This window comes from Mauremys mutica, chromosome 11 (assembly GCF_020497125.1).
Source record: "Mauremys mutica isolate MM-2020 ecotype Southern chromosome 11, ASM2049712v1, whole genome shotgun sequence".
Lineage (NCBI taxonomy): Eukaryota > Metazoa > Chordata > Testudines > Geoemydidae > Mauremys > Mauremys mutica.
The window spans coordinates 8,364,289-8,388,471 of NC_059082.1; the positions used below are offsets into that span (position 1 = coordinate 8,364,289).

The 24,183-nt window shown below is 44.9% G+C and overlaps 1 protein-coding gene across 2 annotated transcripts in view; it reads left to right on the forward strand.

The window, feature by feature from the left end:
• The window catches only part of ADAMTS17 (ADAM metallopeptidase with thrombospondin type 1 motif 17), a 268,096-nt gene extending 247,068 nt beyond the window's left edge, over window positions 1-21,028 (forward strand). For both annotated transcript variants that reach the window (XM_044980674.1, XM_044980672.1), the window contains exons 23-24: window positions 12,436-12,613; window positions 16,041-21,028. In XM_044980674.1, the coding sequence (XP_044836609.1) occupies window positions 12,436-12,613; window positions 16,041-16,192 (330 nt within the window). In that variant the 3' untranslated portion in view covers window positions 16,193-21,028. The remainder of the gene's footprint in view (window positions 1-12,435; window positions 12,614-16,040) is intronic.
• Window positions 21,029-24,183: the final 3,155 nt, after the last annotated feature.

Here is a 24,183-nt window from a genome sequence, read left to right on the forward strand (position 1 = left end):
CAGTGTAACATCGCAAAGCCTAGTTACCAACCCCAAGGCCTACTCTAAGTTATCTTGATAGTAATAGTTCCCTACAGATTGTTCTGCTGGCCAGCAATCCGGAAGCTCAAGCCACAACCCTTCCAGTCATCCGCGCACCCCCAACACCTCTCTGTGCCAGAGGGCTGGGAGCAGATGGCACAAACCTGGATGTATCAGCTTTACACCAGCCTAGGATTCCCCGACAGGAGGGGGATCCCCCACTGCAGAGTAAGCACACAAAAGGAAGGATGCAATTCTGGCTCCATAGGTTTAGGGAGTAGAAAGGAACCATTTTACATGGGGATGGGTTAAACCGGTCACTATTTATTCAACTTCCTTTGGGGGCGAGTTTAGCGTAAAAGAGACATGGCTCTTAGCCAGCCGTAGCTTTGGTTTTACAAAGCAGAAACCATCCCTGGCTTTGCCCGTCTGCTCTTACAGTGAAGTGGATTTTGTTTACAACACTGAATTCCCAGTGGCTTCATTGCATTGAGGCTTTTGGCGTGAAATCAGAGTTTTGCACACAAGGATTGTTTAGACGTGGTGATGATCCAGGACTGTTGGTGATATTTCTTTCTTCTTCACTGTCAGTGGAATTGTTACTGGAATTTCTTTCTACTCACTGTGCCCTGAGTTTGCTGTGTAGCCTTTTCTGGATTTTTACCGCATTAAGCTAACGTGAAATCCTGCATATTGGCAGGGGGTTAGACTAGGCGACCCTTGCGATCTCTTCTAGCCCTGTGGTTCTCTGATTCTATGAAATAAGCCACTCTTTGCCCAAAATAAGGGCAGCTACACAGAGATTGCACCAGTTTAAAAACACATCTGTAGTTAAACTGGTGCCAGTTCCTAGGTCGTCAAGGCCTTTCTCTACAAATAGCTCAACGTGGTCAAGGGAAGGAGCAACAAACTTCTTCAAGGATTTTCACTCAAGTCTGAGTCCACTGGGCATGGGAGACTGATTGGCCCACCCACTCTCCACCCATCCATGCTCCTGCTGCCACTGCAAAACTGTCTTCTCAAGGGATTTGGGGTGTTTTGTAACCAGCCCCAGGGAGATGCTAATCTGCTTGCTCTTCGGGGGACACACACGAATGAAGGTGGATGCTCCCTGAAATGCTTGTTTCATCCAAGGCATTGCTTTTCACTCATTTCTAAAACTTGGATGTGGACTTCAAGAGCTGCTTTCGTGTGGCGGTTCCCACAGTCTTCTATGAATGTGCTTGCTTCATCCGCTGAAGTGCTGACTGATTCCTGAGCTGAGAGGTGTCTGTCAGGTAATTCCAGAGCTTGCTCCGCTTTCACCAGGGTGTCATTGTCAGTGCCTGTGAGATATTTAAACCTTAGAAAAACATCCCAAAGAAATGCATAATGTACCATACAGTTACTGCAATCAGATAATGTCTGAGCCAAAGTAATGTCAAATGTGACCATCCTGCTAATAAGTAGAACTGATTGCATTGTTGCAGGCAAATTAGTGTATTTAAAGGTAGCTTAGCATCTTTGTTAGTCCAAGCAATTACAGATTTAAACACAAAATTGTAAGGTCTGTTCTTCCATATTATCCCAGTGGCATTCCAGCAGGGACCAGACCTCCTGGTTTGTTGACATCAGTCTTGGGAGAGCAATAGTTCTTGGAGATAAGAAATAGGTGGTATTGAAAGATAAAGGCTTTTGATACTTGTGCTGTAAAGATGCAGCTCAAAAGAGAAAGGAAGGTTGACATTAGACTGGAAATCAAGAGATCTGGGTTGTGTTCCCACCTCTGCCACAGACTTCCTGTGTGGCTTTGTGCCTCAGTTTCCTACGCAGCAGGAACCGTAACACTTACCTACCTCATAAGGGTATTGTGAGGTTCTCGGATGTTCTGATGATGAGCACCGGAGGAGAACTAATTAATGAATCCATAAATGTATTCTGCAGTATAAAAGCTTGAGACTTTGCACACGGGCCAACTGAACATTGAAAAATTGTCCAGGCAAAACGTACACATGCAAAACCGACCCTGATGTTTTCGAGATGACGTTGGAGCTCCTTTGAAAATGCAGCCCTCGGTGAAGTGATCGAGCAAGTCTGAATGCATAAAAAACACCTGATCCATAACCCTGATTTTCTTGTGTGAAATCCTGGCCCCACTGTAGGCAATGGAATTTTACCATTGACTTCAAGGGGGCCAGGATTTCACCCCTTGTCTTTAAAAAGAAAATAGAAGGACAGGGGACAATAGGTTTGTAGTACGAGCTAGTACACAGGGCCCCGGTCTGGGAGTTAGGAAACCTGAATTCTATTCCTGACTGTGCCACTGACCTACAGTGTGACCTGGGGCCAAGCCACTTCACTTCTCTCTGCACCTTGATTCCCCTCTCACTTTTTGCCTGGCTTGCCTGTATAGACTATAAATTCTTTGTTGCAGAGACTGTCTCTTTTCTGCACAATGCATAGTACAACGGGGCCCTGATCAACAGTCAGGGCGCTGAGTCTCCCGCTTGTCATGCTGGCCATTATTGTATTCCCCCATCAGTGTGACTGTATCCATCCGTTGTCTTATAGTTAGATTGTAAGCACCTTAGGGAAGGAACTGTCTGCTGGCTTTTTGTCTGTACAGCACCTAACGCAGTGAGGTCTGGGTCCATGACTGGGACTCCTGAGCACTACAAGAATACAAATTAATAATCATCATCATAATAATAGATGCTACTGTAATACAAATTATTATTATTACTAATAAAGTAGGATTGTTGTCAGCGTGAAGGCCATAGTCATTAGTATTCCATTTGAAATGGAGCACATCCTAATGTGTTCTTGTCTAGTGGGGTTCTCAGAGGTTGGCTGTGATGTCCAACAATAGAACGTTGGGTTCATTGCTAAGAATAATTGTTCTAAGTAAAAGGGCTACTTCCTTAAGTGCATTTTTCTTATAGAGAATTAATGTCTTGGATAATGGAGTGGAGTAGGCTTATAAAAGCTGGGAGGGGTTGCTAGGACTTTTGGGGGATAGTATCTGAATTCAAATCAACCTTGACAAATTGGAGAATTGATATGAAATCAATGAGATGAAATTAAATAAAGACACGTGCAAAGTACTACACTTCAGGAGGAAAAATCAAATGCACAAATACAAAATGGGGAAGAACTGGATAGACAGCAGTACTGCTCAAAACCATCCGGAGGTTAGAGTGGATCACAAAAGGAATATGAGCCAGCAATTAACAGGAGAGTCGTATGTAAGATACTGGAGGTGATTGTCCCAGTCTGCTTGGGACTGATGAGGCCTTAGCAGGAATACTGTGTCCAGTTCTGGGTAAATAGGCTTTAGGAAAGATATGGACAAATTGGAGAGAGTCCAGAGAAGAGCTACCATAAAGATAAAAGGTTTAGAAAACCTGACCCATGAGGAAAGGTTAAAACAATTGCTCACGTGTATTCACGAGAAAAGAAGACTCAGGGGACCAGATAAGTCTTCAAATATGTTAAGGGCTGTTCTAAAGCCAATGGTGATCAGTTGTTCTCCACGTTCACTTAAGGTAGGACAAGAAGTAATGGGCTTAATCTGCAATAAGGGAGAATTAGGTTAGATATTAGGAAAAACTTTCTGACTCTATAAGGATAGTTCAGTTCTGGAACAGGCTTCCAAAGGAGCTTCTGGATCCCCATCGTTGGAGATCTTTAAAAACAAACACCTGTGAGGGAAAGTCTAGGTATATACTTGGTCCTGCCTCAGTGCAGGGAGCTGAACAAGACCTCTTGAGATCCCTTTCAGCCGTGCACGTCTATGATTCTTTAAAGCCTCCACCAGAATCCATGGATTTCTTAGGGAATTTCATCACAACTATTTTAACTTTGAAAACAAAAATAATATGTGGAGGATAAAAAAAAGTGTAAGAGGCAGAGCTGCTTAATCATTGACATACTGTTCTAATTCGTGAGTTACCCTGACATTCTGCTAAAGAATCCAGGATTATTTTTTCAATAAGAGGTATGTGCAAGTAATTCACCATTTATCACTCATGGTACTCAGCCTGAGGGTAATTATGCAGATTGAAAGCCCATGATAATCAGTGCATCTTTGTGCTACTCAGACAGATGTTGCACGTACAGATATCTCCTGTAGAAACATCTGTTGGCGACTCCCTATAATTTTGTATTCTTTCTAACAGCCTTTCAGGATTTATGATATCCAAATTGGAATTAAGGAAACAATTTTCCAGAACACCTTTAAAGACCAGTTAACATCAAAGTGTCCAGTCATTGGTCTCACTGTATTTACAAGGAAGGCAGTGCAAGGATTGACAGGCAGTATTTCAGTGTTTTCTAAGATGAGCAGTTCTCCATCTAGCGGGGACTCAGGGGTGGGGTGCGGGAGGAATATCTTTGGTACATAGAGGGCGAAGATAAACAGTATCTCGCTAAATGTAAACACACCCAGCAGAATCTTCAGTCTGAATTCTCAGTTGTTTGTAAATTGCAGTTAAGCACCATTAATTACTAGATAGATCACTAAAGAGAGTGTTCAGACTAGCCCAAGCGCCCAAGAAATTCTTTAAAAACAAGGGCTCTATTCTTAGCTGGTGTAAATCAGCATAGCTCCATTAAAGTCTTGCAGATGGGGAAACTGATGGAGCAAGGCCTGTTTATATCAGCTGGGAACCTGGCCTGAGTGCAAACGCATCTCTGCAAGGAGAACGAAGCATGCTGGAATCGGGACCCATATAGGCTAGTAGGCCCATGTACATTTCACAGTTGGGCTTCTGTTACCCAGCACAAAGTTTGCAGCCATTTCTTATAGGGTCCTGTTGTGAGGGATTGCAGGTCTCAAACCTAGGTCCATGGGTCCTCAAGCAGTGCCCAGACCACAACCACTGCCCATAGGCACCGACTTCCCCTCTGCCGGGTGGGTGCTCAACCCCCCCCACCTCTGCACCGCCTCTTTCCGCCCTCGCCCTACCCCCATTCCCAAAGTCCCCTCCCCACCCCGCCTTTTCCTACCTCAGCCCCACCCCCTTCCACCCCTTTCTCCCAAGTTCCCGCCCCTGCCCTGCCTCTTCTCGGCCTCCTCCCCTGAGCGTGCCGCATCCCCACTCCTCCTCCTCCCTCCCGGAAAGCCCTAAGGGCTGCCAAACAGCTGTTAGGCAGCGGGGGGACCGGAAGTGCTGGGGAGGAGCGGGGACGTGGCACACTCAGGGGGGAGAAGGAGGCAAGGAGAAGGGAGCTTGGGGGTGCTCCAGCCCCGGAGCACCCATGGAGTCGGCGCCTATGCCACCACCTCACGGCACTGCGGAACTCGCCCACCACAGGCTCCACTCACAAAGCTCTTGATTGGAGCAGACACCAGCCCCACGGATTGACCCGGCTGCAGTACTTAAGCCACAGGCCCAGGAACTTGTCTGGACACCTGAGTGAACTGATGTACTGCTGGTACTGGACCCTGACTTTGGCTTGGCTTTTGGCCCTGCTCTCTGACTCTGACTCATGCTTGACCCCTGGCACTGGTTCTTGGTTCCGGAGTCCACCTTGACCCTTGGCACGGCTGTCTGACTCTGACTCCAGTCCTGACCCTCAGTCTGACTCCTGACACTGATTCCAGCTCAACCTTTGGCACAACTCTTGATCCCAACACCAACCCTGACTCTGGCTTTGGTTTCTGGCATCCGACCCTGACTTCCATAACTAGGCCTGCTTGCCTACATCCTGGTCTCTACATCTGTCCTTAAAAACTTACTGGTAGATCAAATTTAAACCGGTCACATTTCTCTATTTCTGTGCACCATATTGCACACAAAGCATTTTGCAGCACTGTTACTTCTCCAGAATAGATTTAAACTGGCCACTTTCAGCTTCTGAACTCTGCAGATAATGGGGCTCTTCAGAATGGGGAAGTCTAGTTTAATTATGCATTGAGACCTGCTGGAAGCGCTGGTCCTGTCTTGTTCTTTAGGTCATCCAGGCTTCAATTTGAAAGCACAGCTCTAGGCAGTTGGAAAAAATTATGCCTCTCTTAAAGTTCTGAGGTACTGTTGCATCCGCCATGAGCATTTTCTGTTATAATTTATTGTTTCTTCCAACTCAGTTTACTGAGTCAGAGGAGCAGACATTTTTTCTTGATTAAATTAAACAAATCAGTCACTTGACAAAAGTTTTTTCAAAAGAAAGATTGCTGCTAACAAGACCAGATAGGTTTTCTGATTTTTTTTTTCCCTATGAAATATTGAGAAATAGCTTACAGGATGCTTTGGGCTAATTAGATCTTATCAGCGGAAAGACAGACGTTTCATTCTTCAGTGCATAATTAATTATACAGCAGTAGAAGTTGCCCTGAAGTTTATGAACGTGCTCGCTGCTGAGTTGCTGTGAAGCTGAAGAGTTTAAATTAGCAATGTTCGATTTAAGCCTGACACTAGGGACTGGAGCAACAAGTCTCATCACCTCACCCTTAGCCCCCCACATTGAGGACTGTTGAAATCCAGGGAGCACTGAGCTGGCAAGACATTTATCAATCAGCACAAATTCCCTTCTAGGAACTTGCCTCATTTTCCTTCTGACTTTTACATATGCAGGAAATAAGAACAGCTGGGGGGGGAATACTTTCCACCCTTTCCTAAAATCCTGAAGTGTTTGAACTCTGAACTCTGAGTCAAGATAGAAGATATTGGAGATACCACTGTGTCATACCATGTCTCCAGTAATTTTAGCAGAATTGGGAAGACACAGACAGTCAAATACCTCCTCTCAGTCACTCACCAGACTGCTTGAGCTGGAAAAAAATGGCTGAAGAAAAATATCAGGTAGCCTACTGATCAGCCTCCTCAGGTTACTAGAGACCCCCCTACCAGATGACTTTATTGCTAGGTTACCTCTCCCCTGATAAACCAGTTTTTCTGCTTGGGAGGCTGGCTGTTGTTTAGAGCTGTTCCATGTCAGTGAGAGAACACTTGTCAATGACCCTCTTTTGTTGTTGTTTTGCTGCCAGACCTTGGAATTTCAGCCCAACATGGAAGCAAACAGACAACAGAGAAGGCAAAGGGGCTTCTCGTTCAAAATGGATTTTGCAGCTTGGTAAAGTTACATACAGAGAATTAATAATCAAATATAAAATTCTTAAACTGTACAGGCAGATTTAGTAAAATGTGACACCTTGGCTCCAGTAACTTTCAGCAGAACTGGAAAGAAGCAGATACCTTTAAACACCAGAGGCCAAGGGCGTGGGTGGTAACTAATTAATATGACTTGCTTTCAAGCCAGTCACCATCACTGATGTCATCTTGAATTATCTCATTCGGGAACAGGCCAGTCCCTTAAAAACATTGCCAACCAACTCAATGTGTTGGCAGAATTGGTTGAGCTGGGAAGCCATGACCTTCTGTTTCAAGAAGTACCTTTTTGAGGCAAAGCCTCTACCAGTGACAACAGAGGCATTCGTCATCCACAAAGGAGCTGTATATACGTCGAGATGAATGCATGGGGTATTCTGCCCCTGCTCTTCTCTCGATATTGGAACAAAGGCATTTTAAAGGAGAAGCATGGTCTAGTAGTAGTTAAAGGACAAAGACTTGGGAGATCTGTGTTCTGTTCCTGGCTCTGCCACTGATGCAGCAAGTTTTGCAAGTCATTTCACCTCCTTTAAGCTTCAGTTTCCACATCCATGTAGACACCTAGGCATCTTCTGAGGATTAATCAGTACTTGTAAAGCCCTTCGATCCTCAAGAAGATGCCCTACAGGTGCAAACTGTTTTGCTAATAATAAAGTGATGGTCTGATGTTGACCAAAAAAATCAAGTCCAGTGTTTGCTGACAAATATTTTAAATATATTAAGCACACATCTGGCCTAAGTGCCTGGAGTAGGGGTTCTGAATCCCACAGAGCTTTCATCCCTGGCGCAGGGCAGACAGACTTTCCACTGCTGCTCTCCTCTGGCATGGTGGGGAAGCAGCATGCACAATGGAGCTGCACCAGGTGAAGCTGCATTAGAGGAAGAGCTGACTCCATACACCCCCAGCAGCTCAGGCCACACCCCTCTCTGGAGTGAGTTTTGCTGCATTGGCTGCCTGTGAATCTCCCATTGGAGAGGAGGTTGCAGCCACCTTCCTCCAGAGGGAGCAGAGGTGCTGTAGCAATGGGTATACTTACCCAGAAGCAGAAGAGGAGCCAGGAGTTTTTATGGGAAGCTTCACTTCGAGTTTGAGTTCTCTGCTATTTTTAACAGTATCATCTCTTCTGAGTACAGTACAGCATGAGTAACCAATCCCCCACCTTTTATGTCATTTGTATCTATTCCTATTTCCTATTGAAATTCCTTTGTAAAGAGACTAGCCAAGTATAGAGTTGAAAATTTCTTCTTAAAATAAGCCAGATGTCCAACCCTACTTTAACTGCCAAGCCCGAAGAGTTCAAGAAAGATGTTAAAATCTGTCTTCCTGGCTGTGAAAGACTAATTGTATAGCATAGGTGATGATCCCAGTCTCCCAGGAGTAGGAATCAAACTGCTTAGGGCAAAAACTCTGCTGTTATTTGTCTAAGGAGTGGAGTTGGCAGTGTCTGTGGAAAAAGTTTAATGGCCTGCCCTCCTTGCTGCCTAACAGATTCAGACAGAAACACACACACACTCGCTCACGAACATTTGTAACTCAGTGGCTGAAAATATTAACACACTTTCTCCGAAAAATCCATTTTGGGTCGGAATATTAAAAAATATAGCAAGCCAAAAAAAAAAAAAGACTCTCATGGAGAGAGACGCAGGACTGAGAGCCATGGAGCTGCCATGTTTTTCTCCTGACACAGAACTCCATGGCTTTGGATACGTCATTTTAATCTTTATATATCTCAGCCTCTCCATGTGTCCAAGGGAGGTATATTATTCACTTACCTTGCAGGAGTGTTGTGAGAATTAATTTTGATATTTGTAAAGCACCTTGAAGATTACAGTTGCTACCCATATCCAATTGATTATTCTTGTATTTCATTGGATGGGTGGAAAGGACCATCCAGGTGAATCTGTACTGGATTTTAATTTTCCAACTCTACGAATGCAAATAAGCCAGTAACGTTATACTACCAGCCTCCACATCAGGAGAATGTGATGAAAACATAGGGAGAGATAAAAGTGGCAACCAAATCTAGTGAAACCTTTGCCATTTGAGACACCAGCTCCCTGCATATAAACTGGTCAAATGTTATAGTGGGCCACAGTCAGACACCTTAAATGGTTCCTTCTTGAAACAATCAGCTGTAGAGCCCCCAAGGCTGGGAGGGGCTTTTCTTTACTTAGGCTAAGTAACATGCAGGAGATGGTACAAAAAGTAACTGTGGTGGAGTCATCAAGAAATAGTGGCCATATTATGTTTGTCTCACTGTTTCCTTGTACTCCCCCATCCATCTGTCTTTATCCATCTGTTTAAAACCCCTTACATGTGGCATGGACGCTACTTTCAGGAAGCAATAATAGAGCCTCAGAACGCATGCATTCCTCGGAACACAAAGGGACCCGGAAGGCAAGGAATAAACCAATGGGACTAAATAGTAAAGGCCAAGAGGTTATTCAAGCCAAACAGAGAATCCTTCAGAAAATCCAGCCCTAGTGAAGTCAGTAAATAGGAGTGTGAAATATGGCAGGCAGTACATTAGGAGGAAGTGAGAAGGCTAATATGGAATTTGAAGAGCAAATATAACTAACGGTGTAAAATCAAGTAACAAGGAATTCTGTGATTATATCAGAAGCAGGAAAGCTCTATGAGAAGCAGTGCTTCCGCTGGGCCACCAAAGGGAGCAATTAAAGAATATAAGGACATTGCTACGACTCTAAATGATTCTTCATAGCCTTCACCACAGAGGATGCTGGGGAAAGACCTACCCCAGACCTACTCTTTCCTGGAAATAAAGATAAGGACTTTACATCACTGTGATACCTGAGTGCAGAGCAATTCAGAAGAACTGTTTCACCGTCCCTATTTTCCATGGTTCTAATAATTTGAAGCCAGGTGGCATCTAGCCGTTCATTGGTCAGCAAGGAAGGGAAAGAGTGCAAGGAGCCTTCCCTCAAAACCCTCTTTGCACTCCTATGCGGGGACCAAGCCACGCTCTTTTCGCTGTGTATTCTCTGAGCAGAAGCACCTGAGGTTTCCAGCAAAACAGGGAGGGCAAGAAGCCTGTGGCTCGGCTCTGCTCTTCTGCAGCAGGCAGAAGAGCTGGGGAACCAGTAGTGTACCCTTTCCGAGGTGTAGCCGTGGCTGTGCTCCCACAGCAATAGGGTATCGTGCACGATGCCTTCAGGAGCTCCCACTGGCCAATGCACCACAGCACTGCCCCTGTTCTAGGTTGTGGCTTAAAGCAATGGTTTGGTGTTTGATGGTACTTCCATCTTATCTGCCAGCCAATCTCTCTATCTATCCATCTTCATCCCACCTGAAGTGTATCCTTTTGATCTTCTTAAATGTTGGGTTTAATCAGTAAAGATCATCACCCTGAGACTGGCGGTGCTTGGCCAGGGATAGCTACGCTACCCCAACAGTGCTCAGGAAAGCCAGAGAGGAATCCAATACACTCTTTGCCATATCAGCCCAACATCATCTTGGATGCCTCCCTCCTCCTTTTTGTTTATGTGTGGCACTAGCAGACACAGGCACCCTGCCAAAGTCTTGCAACCCATTGTTTCTTTATTTTCAATACAAGGTTCTTTTATTAACTCCAGCTGGGGCGCTGCACTCCGCTTGCTGCGTTCACTTTATTAAAGTTGAGCATCTTGCAAGTAGGACCTCGTAAATCACGAGCGTGGGGCAGGAGGAGAGGGGGGGACTCCAATTGTATGACAACAAAAAAAGCACATAAACGGATCTGGCCTCCTGGCAAATAAAAGCCAAGCTAATGGAGAGCAATTTTCAATTGCCCCCTGGAAGGCAGGCGAGAGCCAGAGGGACTTGCAGGAATAGAGGAGGCTGAATACTTGGATACCTGATGTTTCCTCCTGTATATTGAAATTCCGCCTTCTCTGTTTCCCCTGTAGTCTTTGTACGTGGGAGGAAAGAGACAGACCTTTGAGTACTTGAGTTGCTAACCTGTCTTGTTTTATAGTGCCATACCACCTGCGAGACATGATCTCCTGTGCAGGAACTTTGCTCGACTGTCAGTGTTGTGGAAAGGTCACCCTTAGGAACTCAGCCAGTGGGGTTCCATTGGAGCCACTGGGTCTCTTGGGATGCCTCATGGAAAGTGAAGTGGGATTCCATGCAGTGGAGAAGCTAATGCAGCCTGGGGCAATATACGTTTTCCATGTATGCCCTTGAGTGGCTGGTGGGGTGAACTACGTCCCCTTTCTGCCCCTCCCAGCCTGCCCTTTCGCCCAGATTCCAAAAGGTTGGGCTATGTCTACACTACAGTTAGGAGCAAGCCTCCCCGCCCGGATAGGCAGACTCATGCTATCTCCGCTTGAGGTAGTGCAGTAGAAATAACAGTGCAGACATTGCGGCTCAGATGCCAGCTCGGTCTCTCGTTCCCACCCGAGCCCCTGGGTCTGAGCTCGGGTGGCTAATCTGAGCCTCCACCGGAGCCGCAACATCCACACTGCTGTTTTTAGCAAGCTAGTGCGAGCCGATCTGCCCAGGCAGGGAGGCTCACCCCCTGCTGCAGGGTATGCGTGCCCTCAGAAGGTACGTCTACACAGCCTCAGAAGATACATCTACACAGCCCACCGACGTGAGCCTCCCAGCCCGGCTCAACAGAATCAGGGGAGTGGTGCTTGCTGTAGCACTCTATACATAGCCGCATGGGACAGCACTTTGGAGTTGCAGCTCAGGCTGGAAGCTCAGGCGCTGAAGCCCACCCTCCTAGCCAGGCTTCAGAGCCTGAGCTGCAGCTTCACACAGTTATTTTTAGAGCACCAAGTGCCACTACCCCAAATCTGTTGACTCAGGATGGGAGGCCTGCTCCATGGACTTTGTAGATGGACTCAGAGAGACACAAGGAGGAAGTAGCCGGGGGAGGAAGGGTGCCACAAAGGCAGCGGCCTTCCACCTTACCACATAGCCAGATGCTTCTCTCTGCACACAGGTCTAGTGGATATGATCCAGCCTGGAGACTCAGCAGGGGCAAATTTGGTAGCTGAAAGACATTACACTGGTGGTTGCTGAGTGTCTCATGCAGAATTTTGCTGGGGGTTCACTGTGCCCTTTGCTCCAGTCCCCGATTTTGTGGTCAGTGTGTCTTTCCAAGCCACAGGGGCTGGCCTGTGACTCACTAAGGCGGTGGTTCTCAACCTGCGGCCTAATCCACACACAGCAGCAGCCCATGTGACATCCGTAGCGCCCTACAGGTAGTATCTATATTGTGTGGATGTGGCCAACACAACACATATACAGCTGCATATGCAGCCCACAATGGTAAATAGGTTGAGAACCACTGCACTAAGGTGTCCCTCTCTTCTCCAGTGCTCCTCAACCTGCGGGAAGGGCCTCCAGTCACGTGTGGTGCAGTGTATGCACAAAGTCACCGGCCGCCATGGCAACGAGTGCCCTGTCCTATCCAAGCCAGCAGCCTACAGGCAGTGTCACCAAGAGGTCTGCAATGAGAAGATAAATGTCAACACAATTACCTCGCCCAGACTTGGTGAGTGGGTGGATGCAGAGCTACAATTCTTGGGGAGGTTAAATAATCATCCTGAAGCCATCAAACGCCAGAGCATATATCCTGCCCAGGTATCTGGGAAACACAGTCTTTGTGCTGAATGTTACAGAAACGAGATTCCAGATGGCTCATCAAAGACAGAAGCATGGAGACCATCGGAATCTCTGGGTAATTAATGTTCCAGAGTAGAGAGATGCTTTATTCTTCATAGATCCACTCTGCCTGAGACCTCCCCCAAGCCAGAACTCTCAAGCCATGTTCCCTGAGTGACCGGTTGGAGCAGGCAGGCATGTCTGTGGGTCAGAGAGAAGGAGGTTGGGAGTTTTGGGTGAGGGCATTCACCCGCACTCAGTCATCATTCGAAGCTTCAAACACCTTGTCACATGATGGGTAAAATGGGATAAGCAGAGAATGTTAGTGATTTGGGTTGCATTTTGCTTGGTTAATAAGATTGGGGAAATGAATTGAAATGGAAAAGCCTGGCAAATGTATCCAGTTCAAGCACAAAATCTTCTCACCTGCCCTTCACTATAAGTGATGATGAACACAATAATATTTTATTCGCCTGTCCAAAAAAAAAAAATTTGGCCTTGGCAGGTAGAATTTTCCAGGGTTGTAGCTTTTTGGAAAGGTGGTTCTTTTTTGTGGGAAGATGGACCTTCCCCAGATTAGTTGCTGACTTAAGAATGCGACCTGCTGAAATCACTTATTTCTGGGCAGGGAGGAAGGAGTCTCCAATTTAATTTTCTTTCTCCCACCCCCTTAATTATCTACTCCCCTATTTGCCCCGCAGCGTTGAGGCTGCTGATGATAAATTGTCTATTGGCCGAGATCCCATAACTCTGCATTTAAAGAGTGGTTCTACTCAGAAGTGACGCTGTAAATACTGCATCATGGGATCCCATGGCTATTTTGGGTCTCTGTGTCAAATGTGCTAAGCTTACAAGTAAAAGATGCGTTTTCTAACTCAAGCCCCACAAGTTCAACCTGGGGTCTGACAGCTGAGCTGGGTGTTTTTTTCCTTCTCACATATCACTAGTGAAAAAGGTCACCAGGCCACATTAGGCCATAAACTACACTTGTGCAACACCGTTGCCTTTCATTTATGCCCTCGGTGCACTCCCTTTTCCTCCGATGTAACTGGCTAGAATTTAAACAATCCTGTTGATGGTACCAGAATGGACTCCAGCTCACACACACTCAGCTGTGCAGACACACAGACGTAAGAAGCAGTCCTGTTTGGTTTTGGCCCCAAAGTCAGTAGATCGGACTCTGCACATACACACGGTGGGCAGATCTGATGAATAGGAAGGGAGCCATTTTTACAAAGTCACTTTTTCAAGTAGAACCACACTTAAGACTAGATATGAGGCTTCTGAGCTGGAATTTGTTTCCCTGAAAATCCATACTACTTTCAATAACAGCTCTTTAAAAGACGATGGGCTAAATTTTCTTCTGAGTGACAACCGTATAACTGAGAGTGTCACTGGTCCAGCTGAAGAGCTTCAAAATGCTTCTAAATCCTTTTGTTTGAAATCATAAAAAACATATGAGAATATTTCCCAGAAATGTTAGCATGTACAGTATATCATGGGGTGGGGGAAGGTTTTCATTTGAAGAATGTCTTTGACCCACCGACCAGATGAGAAATCTATTCTAATTCACATTTTAGCACAAAACTGTTTAGTAGAGTGGTGAGTTTAAGTCCCTGCAAGTGATCTGTAAGTAATTTGGGATGCTTATGTTTCTAAACCTGCCTAGGAGGAATCATCGGTGCCAGCAACAACGATACTTGATATCAACAAAAATATATACCAGTTATCAGCATTGAGTGTTTTGCTCTTCTTCTGGATAAACAAGTTTTTATTTGGTTATCTTTAAACAGCTACTTCTGTTTTCCACAATATAAGCCTCATTAATAAGAATCGTACAGAAAAATACTCCAGTACGCTACAGAAACCATCCGGAATTAGATTGTAAGCACCTCGGGGCAAGGGCTGTCTTTTTGTTTTGGGTTTGTACAGCACCTAGCACAGTGGGGTCCTGGTCCAGGACTGAGACTCCTAGGAGCTACAGTAAAAGAAATAATAAATAATGATAATTATAAAATGCTGCCCCGTCACTGCTTTAGGCTGTAGTGGTTTTGACCATGAGTAACATTTTCAGAAGTGCCTACGGGTGTGTCTACACTGCAGTTAAACACCTGCAGCTGGCCCATGCCAGCGGACTCGGGCTCGTGGGGCTTGGGCTGGTGGGGCGGTTTAATTGCGATATAGGCGTTCACGCCTGGGCGGGAGCCTGGGCTGTGGGACCCTCCCCACTCACGGGGACCAAAGCCTGGGCTCCAGCCCGAGTCCGAACGTCTACATCACAGTTAAACAGCCTGGTAGCCCGAGCCTCGTGCCAATTAAACGCCCCTGGCTGGCCCATGTCAGCCGAGGGTGTTTAATTGCCGTGTAGACAGACCCTAAGTGACTTAGGAACTTGAGTCCCATTTCCAAAAGTGACTCAGGCATTCAGGAGCCTAAGCCCCATTGCTTTTTAATGAGGTTACAGCTCCTAAGTGTCTATGCCACGTTTGAAACCTCGCAAACCACTTAAATCCAGCTCTTCAATGGTATTTAGGTACCGAACTCCCACTGATGTCAGTGGGAATTAGGGGCCTCGGTACCTTTGAGGATCTGGGCCTTGGGCACTTTTGAAAATATTACTCCAGGACAGTAGAATATTGCAATATTTAGCCTAAAAAGGGAAGCTGCACCCCACCCCCACCCTCGGCTGTAATTGCGGGTCATGACCGCGAGTGACTCCCGTGTCCCATTTTTCACTTTCTATGAATCTGGCATCGATTTTTGGATTGGTCTTTTCCCCCTCTGCCCAGGCTGTTCTAACCATGCTGGGCAGGCTGCTTCATGATTTTCCCGTGACAGGGTTTCTTTCCCCTTTTGCTGCAGTATCTAGTACTGGGCACTGTCAAAAGGGCCCCATTCAACAAAGCACTGAGCACGTACCTCCCTTTACACATGTGTGTAGCCCCATTGACATCCCAGGGACTACTCACCTGCTTAAAGTTAAGCATGTGCTGTGTGCACTTTGTTAAATCAGGGCCAGAAATCGGACACTAACAGATGATCTGATCCAGTGTGAGAATTCCAGCTGTTGCTTGCCCAGCCTTGCAATAGTCTTCTCCATGATAGCTCTTTCCATTGCATTTGTCAGACAAGTCACTACCGACCTGTTGCCCTGATCTTCTCGGCAGCAGCCCTCCTTAGCGTATAGAGTATGCCACCCAAATCCCAGTATTGACGAAGATTAGCCATCTCTCCCCTCATCTGGCGCTCGGGTTACTTTGGTCACACATGGGATGCTCTCCTCTAACATGCTGGCTTCTTTCTATTTCTGTCCGAAGCTGCTCTCACATATAAGTGTACAGGAGACCAGTGGACAGTGTACTGCAGGGTGATCCGTGAGAAGAACCTGTGCCAGGACATGAGATGGTATCAACGCTGCTGCCAGACATGCAGAGACTTTTACGCAAACAAGATGCAGCAGAAGAGTTAATGAATTGGTGCTGCCGCTTAGGGTATTACAGCTATTTCTATGTAAATCACGAACTAGTAGCTCTGAGTACTGGAACTTAATGAGTTGCTACAATGTGGTGGATTCCAAAGCATACCTAATAAGACTTGAAACTAATTCTGCAGACTGGATGTACCAAAGTAATCCACTCATCCACCTTAAAAAGAGTTATCTCAAGGAGCCAATCACGTAGAATTTTATTGTGTTTTGACATCATTACATTTTTCATTAATGCTTTTTACTTTAATATATTATTACCAGCCACTGGATGGCTTGCTACCATTTGAAAAAAAAAAAAAGACAAGAGTTGCAACGTGATTAAATTGACTAAAGTCATGTGTACCTCAGTGGGAGAAAGCCTCTGGCAAATAACTCAGCAAACGTGCAGACATTACTTAATGCTTCAACCTTGGCTTCCATCTGATGCTCTTAATTCCCAACAGTTAGCATGCTGTGGGGTGGGCTTGGAGGGACACACACAAATGAAATGCTTAATTTAAAAGGGGGATTTGCTATAAAAGCTTGTGAAAACCGATAGCAGAGGATGGATGTCTCTGAAATTTCTGCAGAAAGCTCAGCACAGTTTTATCCAACATTCCATTTAATGTAATTAAAAAAAAAACTAATTGGGAATTCCTTCTCCTGTCTGGTTCTGAAAACATATCCCCCTCTCTTTATTTAAAAAAACATGTGTTTTCTTTTATGGTGCCTTACTCTCCTCAATGAGTTTAAAGAAATGGAAGCTAATTAACCCAGGAGCAGACAGTTAATTTTAAGCCAGAACCACTTGCATGAGATGGAAGTAGCTGGAAATCATTTAAACATATACGGTTTGTTGGGGAGGGGTTGTTTAACCTCCTCTTTCCAATTTTTGGAATTCGATCTGATAATGAGACAGAATGCTATTTCTTAAGGGTATTGTGAAACCAACTAGGGTTGGCACATACCCGAAACAGAGATCAGAACAGCATTTGCAGGAAGGGTAACTTAGAGACCAAGCAGATCTTTCCCCTCTCTAGGATGTATACATCATAAATCCTTCTGAGACAGAAAGGGAGCAGTTAGTAGACTTTCAGGGTGAAATTCTGAGCTAATTGAAGCCAAAATGGCAAAACTCCTATTGCCTTCAGTAGGGCCAGAGTTTCACACTCAGGCTATGCCTACACTGGCAATTGAACGACAAAACTTTTGTCTTTCAGAAAAAAACAACCCAAAAGACAAAAGTTTTGCCAGCAACTAGCGCCAGCGTGAACAGTGTGCCAGACTCTCCTGCCAACAACGCAAACGCCGCTTGTTGGGGGTGGAAGTGTTTTGTCGGCAGGAGAGCCGAGAAACAGCGGCTACACGGTGCGACTTTTAGTGGCACAGCTGTAGCGAGACAGCCATGTCGCTAAAAGCTGTGTAGTATAACTGTAGCATCAGTCTTGTTTCCATTTGCTTTGTTACCTTGTGTTCCTTTAATCAGGACAGTTGGAGAGTGCTGTGTAAATGATAGTGTCTTACACGTGTCTAAACTTCAGACCGAATTCGTCCCTGAGATTTAAATGGGAGCTCCACACAGGGCAGAATTTGGTTTAGTAAGCGTTACAGTCGATCAATGTCTCTTTGCCATATCTAACTCAGGCTATGTGTATGCTACAGCCGGAATCCTCGCTCTGAGATCGATCCACCGGTGGTCGATTTAGCAGGTCTAGTGAAGACCCACCAAATGGACAGTAGATCACTCTCTAGCCAACCCTTGTACTCTACCCCCAACGAGAAGAGTTAGGTAAGTCGACAGGAGAGTTTCTGCCGTCGATCCCCCACGGTATAGACCGCACGGTAACTCAACCTAAGGTATGTCGACTCCAGCTACGTGAATAACACAGCTGGAGTTGCGTAGCATAGGTCAGCTTAGTGTAGACATAGCCTCAGACACGTATCCTTTCCCTTGCCAAGCTCCGCTGCCATGCGTGCCGTGGGTAGGTTACACTCACGCTCTGTGAAATCAGCCGAGCCTTATGGGTGAATTATAGGATTATACTCGCTTTAGAGACACATGTTAATATTTATGATTTTGGAGATGGGCACAGAACAAAACCCAGTCCCCAGCATTAAACATTGGGAAAGTCTGGATCCGAATGTGGGCATTGTGGCTCATGCCTCTCTCTCGTGTTATTGCTACTATTGCCTTCCTTTAATGTGCCGAGGGATAAAGGCATTTAGTACTTAACATTTTTAAACAACATTTTCTCCCTTATTAAGACTGTTCCAGTATCCAGGAGCTCAGTGAAATAATTTGTTATGGCTTTATTAAGGGCTGAGCTTTCAAACATAGGAACCTAAGTTCCATCTGCAGATGGGTAACTGCATATGCATCCACATTTGCATGGGCAAAATGTGTCCTTGCTTGTGCAACTGGGCTTGTGCACCCAAGTGCTGATCTGCACGCACAAAGGCACATTTGTGTACACAATTACCTCTCTGTAAGTGCTTGGCCCTAACAGATCTCTGTTCTGCATACTAGATAGTTTTTGTGTGTGAGGGAAATGATTCTAATTTGGTGGTGGTTATACCGGTGGCCCTTTGGGTAAGTTCCTTTTAAAATCAGAATTAAACCTTTTCCTCCTACTTCTAACCTTGGGTCCAAATTCAGAGGTGACATAGTTGGTTGTGTAAGTTACCACATAGCATAAGTCAGTATAAAATGGTGTAGTTAATGCAGAAAGAGAGGTGGGGGGAATGTAGCTGATTGATGGTCATGGTATAAAAAACAAAATTGACAGACTAGGCAGATAAACAGGTAATGAGAAAGTGCAAGAAGGTATGAGATCAAACAGAGCGTGCCTGCTTTACCTTAAGAATGCCTGTTAGTTTTTCCTGCTATACTCTCCCCATTCAGTCCCTTGACATGTAAGTTACACCCCTTTACCCCAGCCTACTGACATCCCCCTCACTCTGCCATTCACGGCCCCCATTGTAAAGTGATTTGCATCCCTGTTAGGGTTTGGGATTTTCTTAAAGGGTAAGATTTCAGCTCACCGTGTGGCTTGACTCTGTGCAATGCCACATCCTCGCATGCTGTTTATGACAGCATGTTACTTGTGTTGTTTTATGCTGTCGTGCGATTTACCCCAAGACCCTTTCATTCTGTTCAGAGTGATAAGAAATGGATTTCTTAAGTAGTGGGAGTTTTTTCACCTCCTCAAGGCCCTGATCCAGCCCCCTCTGCAGTCAATAGAAATACTCCCATTGACGTCAGCGGGGTTTGGGGCCGGGCCCCAAGTTTGCATCCATATAATGGGACATGAATCTGCTGGTTTAATGGATGGATTTCTTTTGACTGAGCAAAAATGTCATTTATTTCTGAGCCGAAATCCTCCTACGTTAAAAACAGAGCCCCATTTGTATTACTTGATCTCCTGATGACCCTAAATCCCGTCCCATTTGGTAACGGCCAAAAATATCAACAAAAATGTTTAATTCTGCACTTTTGCTTTGTATCATTTTATAGACGCTTTTACTATGAATTTACAGCTACGCTCTGTCCTCAGTTACTACATACCAGTGAAAAGAAAGCTGTTTATTTCAGTGTAGCCATGACGATATTTTTTTTTGTTGTTCATAAGAGATTGATGCTCTTTGATTACAGTGGTGGTATTTCCATATTGTAAACAATACTCTCTGTACTGTTACTAAAGTACTGTACATTTCTAGTTGCACAGTTGTGTTACGGAGTGTAGATTCTCACTATCTTATGTATGGTGCTATTTCTGTGTTGTTGGTGGAAAAGAAATCTTAGCAGTTGATTATTGCTTGATATTTTATTATAATACAGGGATATATCCTCCATGGCAATAATAGCATTTAAGGTTCTCATTACAGAGTGAAATGTATATATTTTTCCATTAGTTAATTTACATATGTACTGTATCCATGGTTTAAAAAAAAATTGTGCTGGCTATAAATAGAAAAAAAAAAGTCAAGCAGAATGGAACTAGTTGTAAATGAAAATCAAAAAGAGAGGATTGTTCCATTCTGAAACAGATTGAATAGGTTTAATAGTAAATTAATTTTTCCATAACAATCTTATAAGGTTTATGAACTTGAAAAAATGCAAAGCAAAACCAAACAGCTAACTGTGAAAATAAAGAAGTAGTAAGTCTGTAAGTAACACATGGTGCATCTGTCTAATACTTGACTGAGACTTGGATTCAGATGAGTCCAGGACCCACCATTGACATCTGTGGTAGGTGTAAAAGGTCATTTGTCAGTGAAATACTGGCAGCTTGGGGTTCCCAGGGTGCTAACAAATCATGAACTGATGGGTCTCGTCTCAATGTGGTTGCAAAATAACATACAGGGAATGTTAATATGTAGCTAATGCCAAGTGAGTTCTTTGGTCGGTGACACACAACAGAAGAAAATGCCTGGCTGGAAAAACTGATCTAGGCTCCATTTGGGGGAAGCTGCATAGGTCTTTGGAGTCTGTTGGGAGGATAAAGCTTTTGCATGGGGGGAGGGGGTTTTATAAGCACATTTCAGAGAGTTTTCTTTCAATGTATCTTAGACTCAAGGTCAAGTGGCAGCCATACTGTATGTTTAATGGTAGCTGCCGCACAGACGTAGCCTTATGATGAAGGTTGCTGAGCATGTGGAAATTCTATTGGAGTAAAAATGATCCCATCCATTTGAAAGGTGTCTACATAATTTAGCTGCACACTTCCTTGGTGTGAATAAACAGAAGTATTCAAAGCTGAGTGGTTTTGGGTGTGTTTGTTGTAGGCCCAAGCAATAACCCATGTGCTTTTTAATTGGACGGAAGAATGCACAACCCCACAAACTAGGCACAATAAAAGATGTAGCAAGTATTTATGAAAGGAAGTGAAAACCCCTCAAAATAAACTATCCCAAGCAAAACTCCTCAGGCCAAACTCTCTTCTCATTTTCATTTGTGCTCACCTCCCCTCCCCCTGCCGCTCTTGGGCAATGTACAGCCGTTCTCTGCTCCCCAGCTATTTAAACTTCTTTCTTTACATTTTTTAAACCTGCCAGAGCCTCTTCCATATTCATAGATTGTGTAAGGCCGGAAGAGACCATTAGATCATCTTGTCTGACTTCCTGTATAATGCAGAATTTCACCCTGTTATCCTTGTATTGAGCCCAATAACTTGTGTTTGGCTAGAGCATATTCCGGAAAGACATCCAGTCTGGATCTGAAGACAAAAGATGGAGAATCCACCAGCTCCCTTGGTAGTCTGTTCCAATGGTTAATCACCCTCACTGGTCAACAATTTGTGCCTTATTTTTAATTAGAATTTGTCAAGCTGTAACTTCTAATCTTGGTTCCTGTTATGCCTTTCTCCTCTAGATTAGCGAGTCCATAAGTATCTGATGTAATCTTCCTGTGAAGGTACTTACACACCATAATCAATCACTTCTCAATCTTCGTCTGGATAAACTGAGCAGATTGAGTAACAACTATATTCCTCCTAACAACCTTGACCATGGCATCCATTAAATACTCCTTCCAGAGTTCAAATTCTGCTAGAAAGGGCTTTTAATTTTGGCTGGTTATTTAGATGCGGTGTTAGAAACAATGTTTTACGTTCGTATATATTTGGAGGTTCAGGCATTTATCTGCATGACATTATGGCTTTGCCCCCAGCTTTGCCATTCTTGTCATGGTTGCCCTTGGAAATGTGGTCATTGGGAACCGGACTGACACCAGACTTGCAGGTCAGGACTCCTGAATTCCGTTTAGAGCTCTGCCACTTGCTCACTGTGTAGCCTGAGGCAAGTCACTTCACCTGTATGTATCTCAGTTTTCTAGTCAAATGGATTTATAATATTTAGCAGGTTCCTAGGAGTATTGTGAGGAATAATTAGTGAGTGTTTAAAAGATACAAAGATTGCTATTATGATTCATACCCCTAGAGTGGTAGTTTGGTGGGAGACCCATTAAAACAGCCACTCGTGGAGATGAAGAGCAGTTAAAATGAGAATTTCCTTCGCAAGAGACGATTCCAAACTATCCAAGGGGAAATGTGGATATCTTCAGACATAACAGGACCTGAAAGACTGCCATCAGCACAGAGAGCTCATTCCACAGCACAGCTGGCTTAGGGGACTTGGCAGCAACACTCATGTAAGAAGCCATCTCCTGACTGGTCACGCCCTTGTCCGCTGGAACTCAGCCATGGCACAGAGGTAGCATTTAAGAGGGCTGGTGGGGGACAAACAGCTCATAGGTGATTCGCTCAGGCAGCTCTGGTTTTGCCCTCGGAGGAGAGCTTTCTCCCACTTAACCCGCCAGCTGGAGGCTAGTTGTTTCAATAGCAGTTGTTTTACAGAGAGAAGGAAATGAGTTGCCAGAGGAGTTAAGTGTCCCCTTTACTGTCCTGGAATATGGAAATCAGAAAGGACCTCATTGTTCAGGCTGGCAGTTGGAGTGTTTTCTTTTACAGGTTAGCTCCTACTGTTTACCGTCAAGGTCAGTATGTTGTAGATCTGGTGAATTTTTCCTTTGAAATGTATAGGTACCCTAGCGCAAACGCAGAGTCACTCTCCGACATTTTTTGGCTGGTCATCACTAGAAAGACAATAGCCTCTTTTCATAGTCAAGCTTGATTCTTCTAAGTGTCCCTTAGCAAGGGCAAAGTTACTGGGAGTAGTGCAGTGCTAGAATTCTAAAATTCTGACAATACTTCTCCCAAAACTATTTCCAGAAGTTCAGCATGTATAACGTTATAGACCAGGGGTTGGCAACCTTTGGCACGCAGCTCGCCAGGGTAAGCACCCTGGTGGGCCGAGCCAGTTTGTTTACCTGCCGCGATGTTTGTTTACATCCCTCGGCCCATGCCGCTTCCCACAGCTCCCATTGGCCTGGAGTGGCGAACTGCGGCCAGTGGGAGCTGCGATCAGCTGAACCTGCGGACACAGCAGGTAAACAAACCGGCCCGGCCCGCCAGCGTGCTTACCCTGGTGAGCCGCGTGCCAAAGGTTGCCGACCCCTGTTATAGACAGTGCTAGACTTTAGCATCCTGGTTGTCTTCTCCATTTGCTAATCTCACACCTAACACTTCTTTCATTAATGCTGTGTCCCCTATACCAAGCTACCTATTCTAAGGTGGCTTAGGAGGTTCCAGTTAAGACCACCTTCTGTGATGGCTATAAAACAGCAGCGAAATTCTACAGACTCTGTTCAGCGGTTTCTATATATTAGCACTTCATCAGGATGGTGTATTGCACAGTCGACATGTGATTGTAATTGTTGACCTATTTAAACGTTGCTGAAACCCCTACTAAGCCAAAAGCCATTATATGAAGTTGGGATATGGTAAAGGGCGGGAGGGTGCAGTGAGTGCTGTAATAGCTTTGGCTTCAAATGTTCATGGTACTTGCCAAGATCTCTTCTCTAAATGCAATAGACATGCATTTTTTGCATATAACAATTTGCTGTTTTTCTCTACTTGTATCCCTGGTCATCCAAACAAAGGCCCGGGTGATTTAGAAACCATCCTTTGCTATTTCATTGTTGTCTCAGCTTTCCCTTTCAAGAGTCCTTAGTCAAGTTCATCGAGGCAGGTGGCGCCAAACTGCTCAAATGCTCGGATGTGACAGTACCAAGAGTAAAGCATAATGTCTGCTCAGCTGTTTGGAACTCGGCTCTCCCTCTTCAGATTCCACCTGCTTCCTCCGCTCACTCTTAAGTCCTGACCGCAAACTAGCTTGACCCTATTTACTAAGTGGTTTCTCTGGAAGGGAATTCCTTTCCAATAAGTTAGATATATGAGACACCTCCTCGTTTCAACCCCAGATGCTACCAAGAATGTAACTGGCTGGGATCCTCTCTTCTCTGGTGGAGTAAGAATCACTTTTTCCTTCATATATCCCAAGAACACAATGTAGCGCTTTGGGGATAGCTTTTTTTCCCCTGGTTTTAGTGAGAATCTGTGGATGATACAGAAGCCAACGTTGTATACAATCCATGG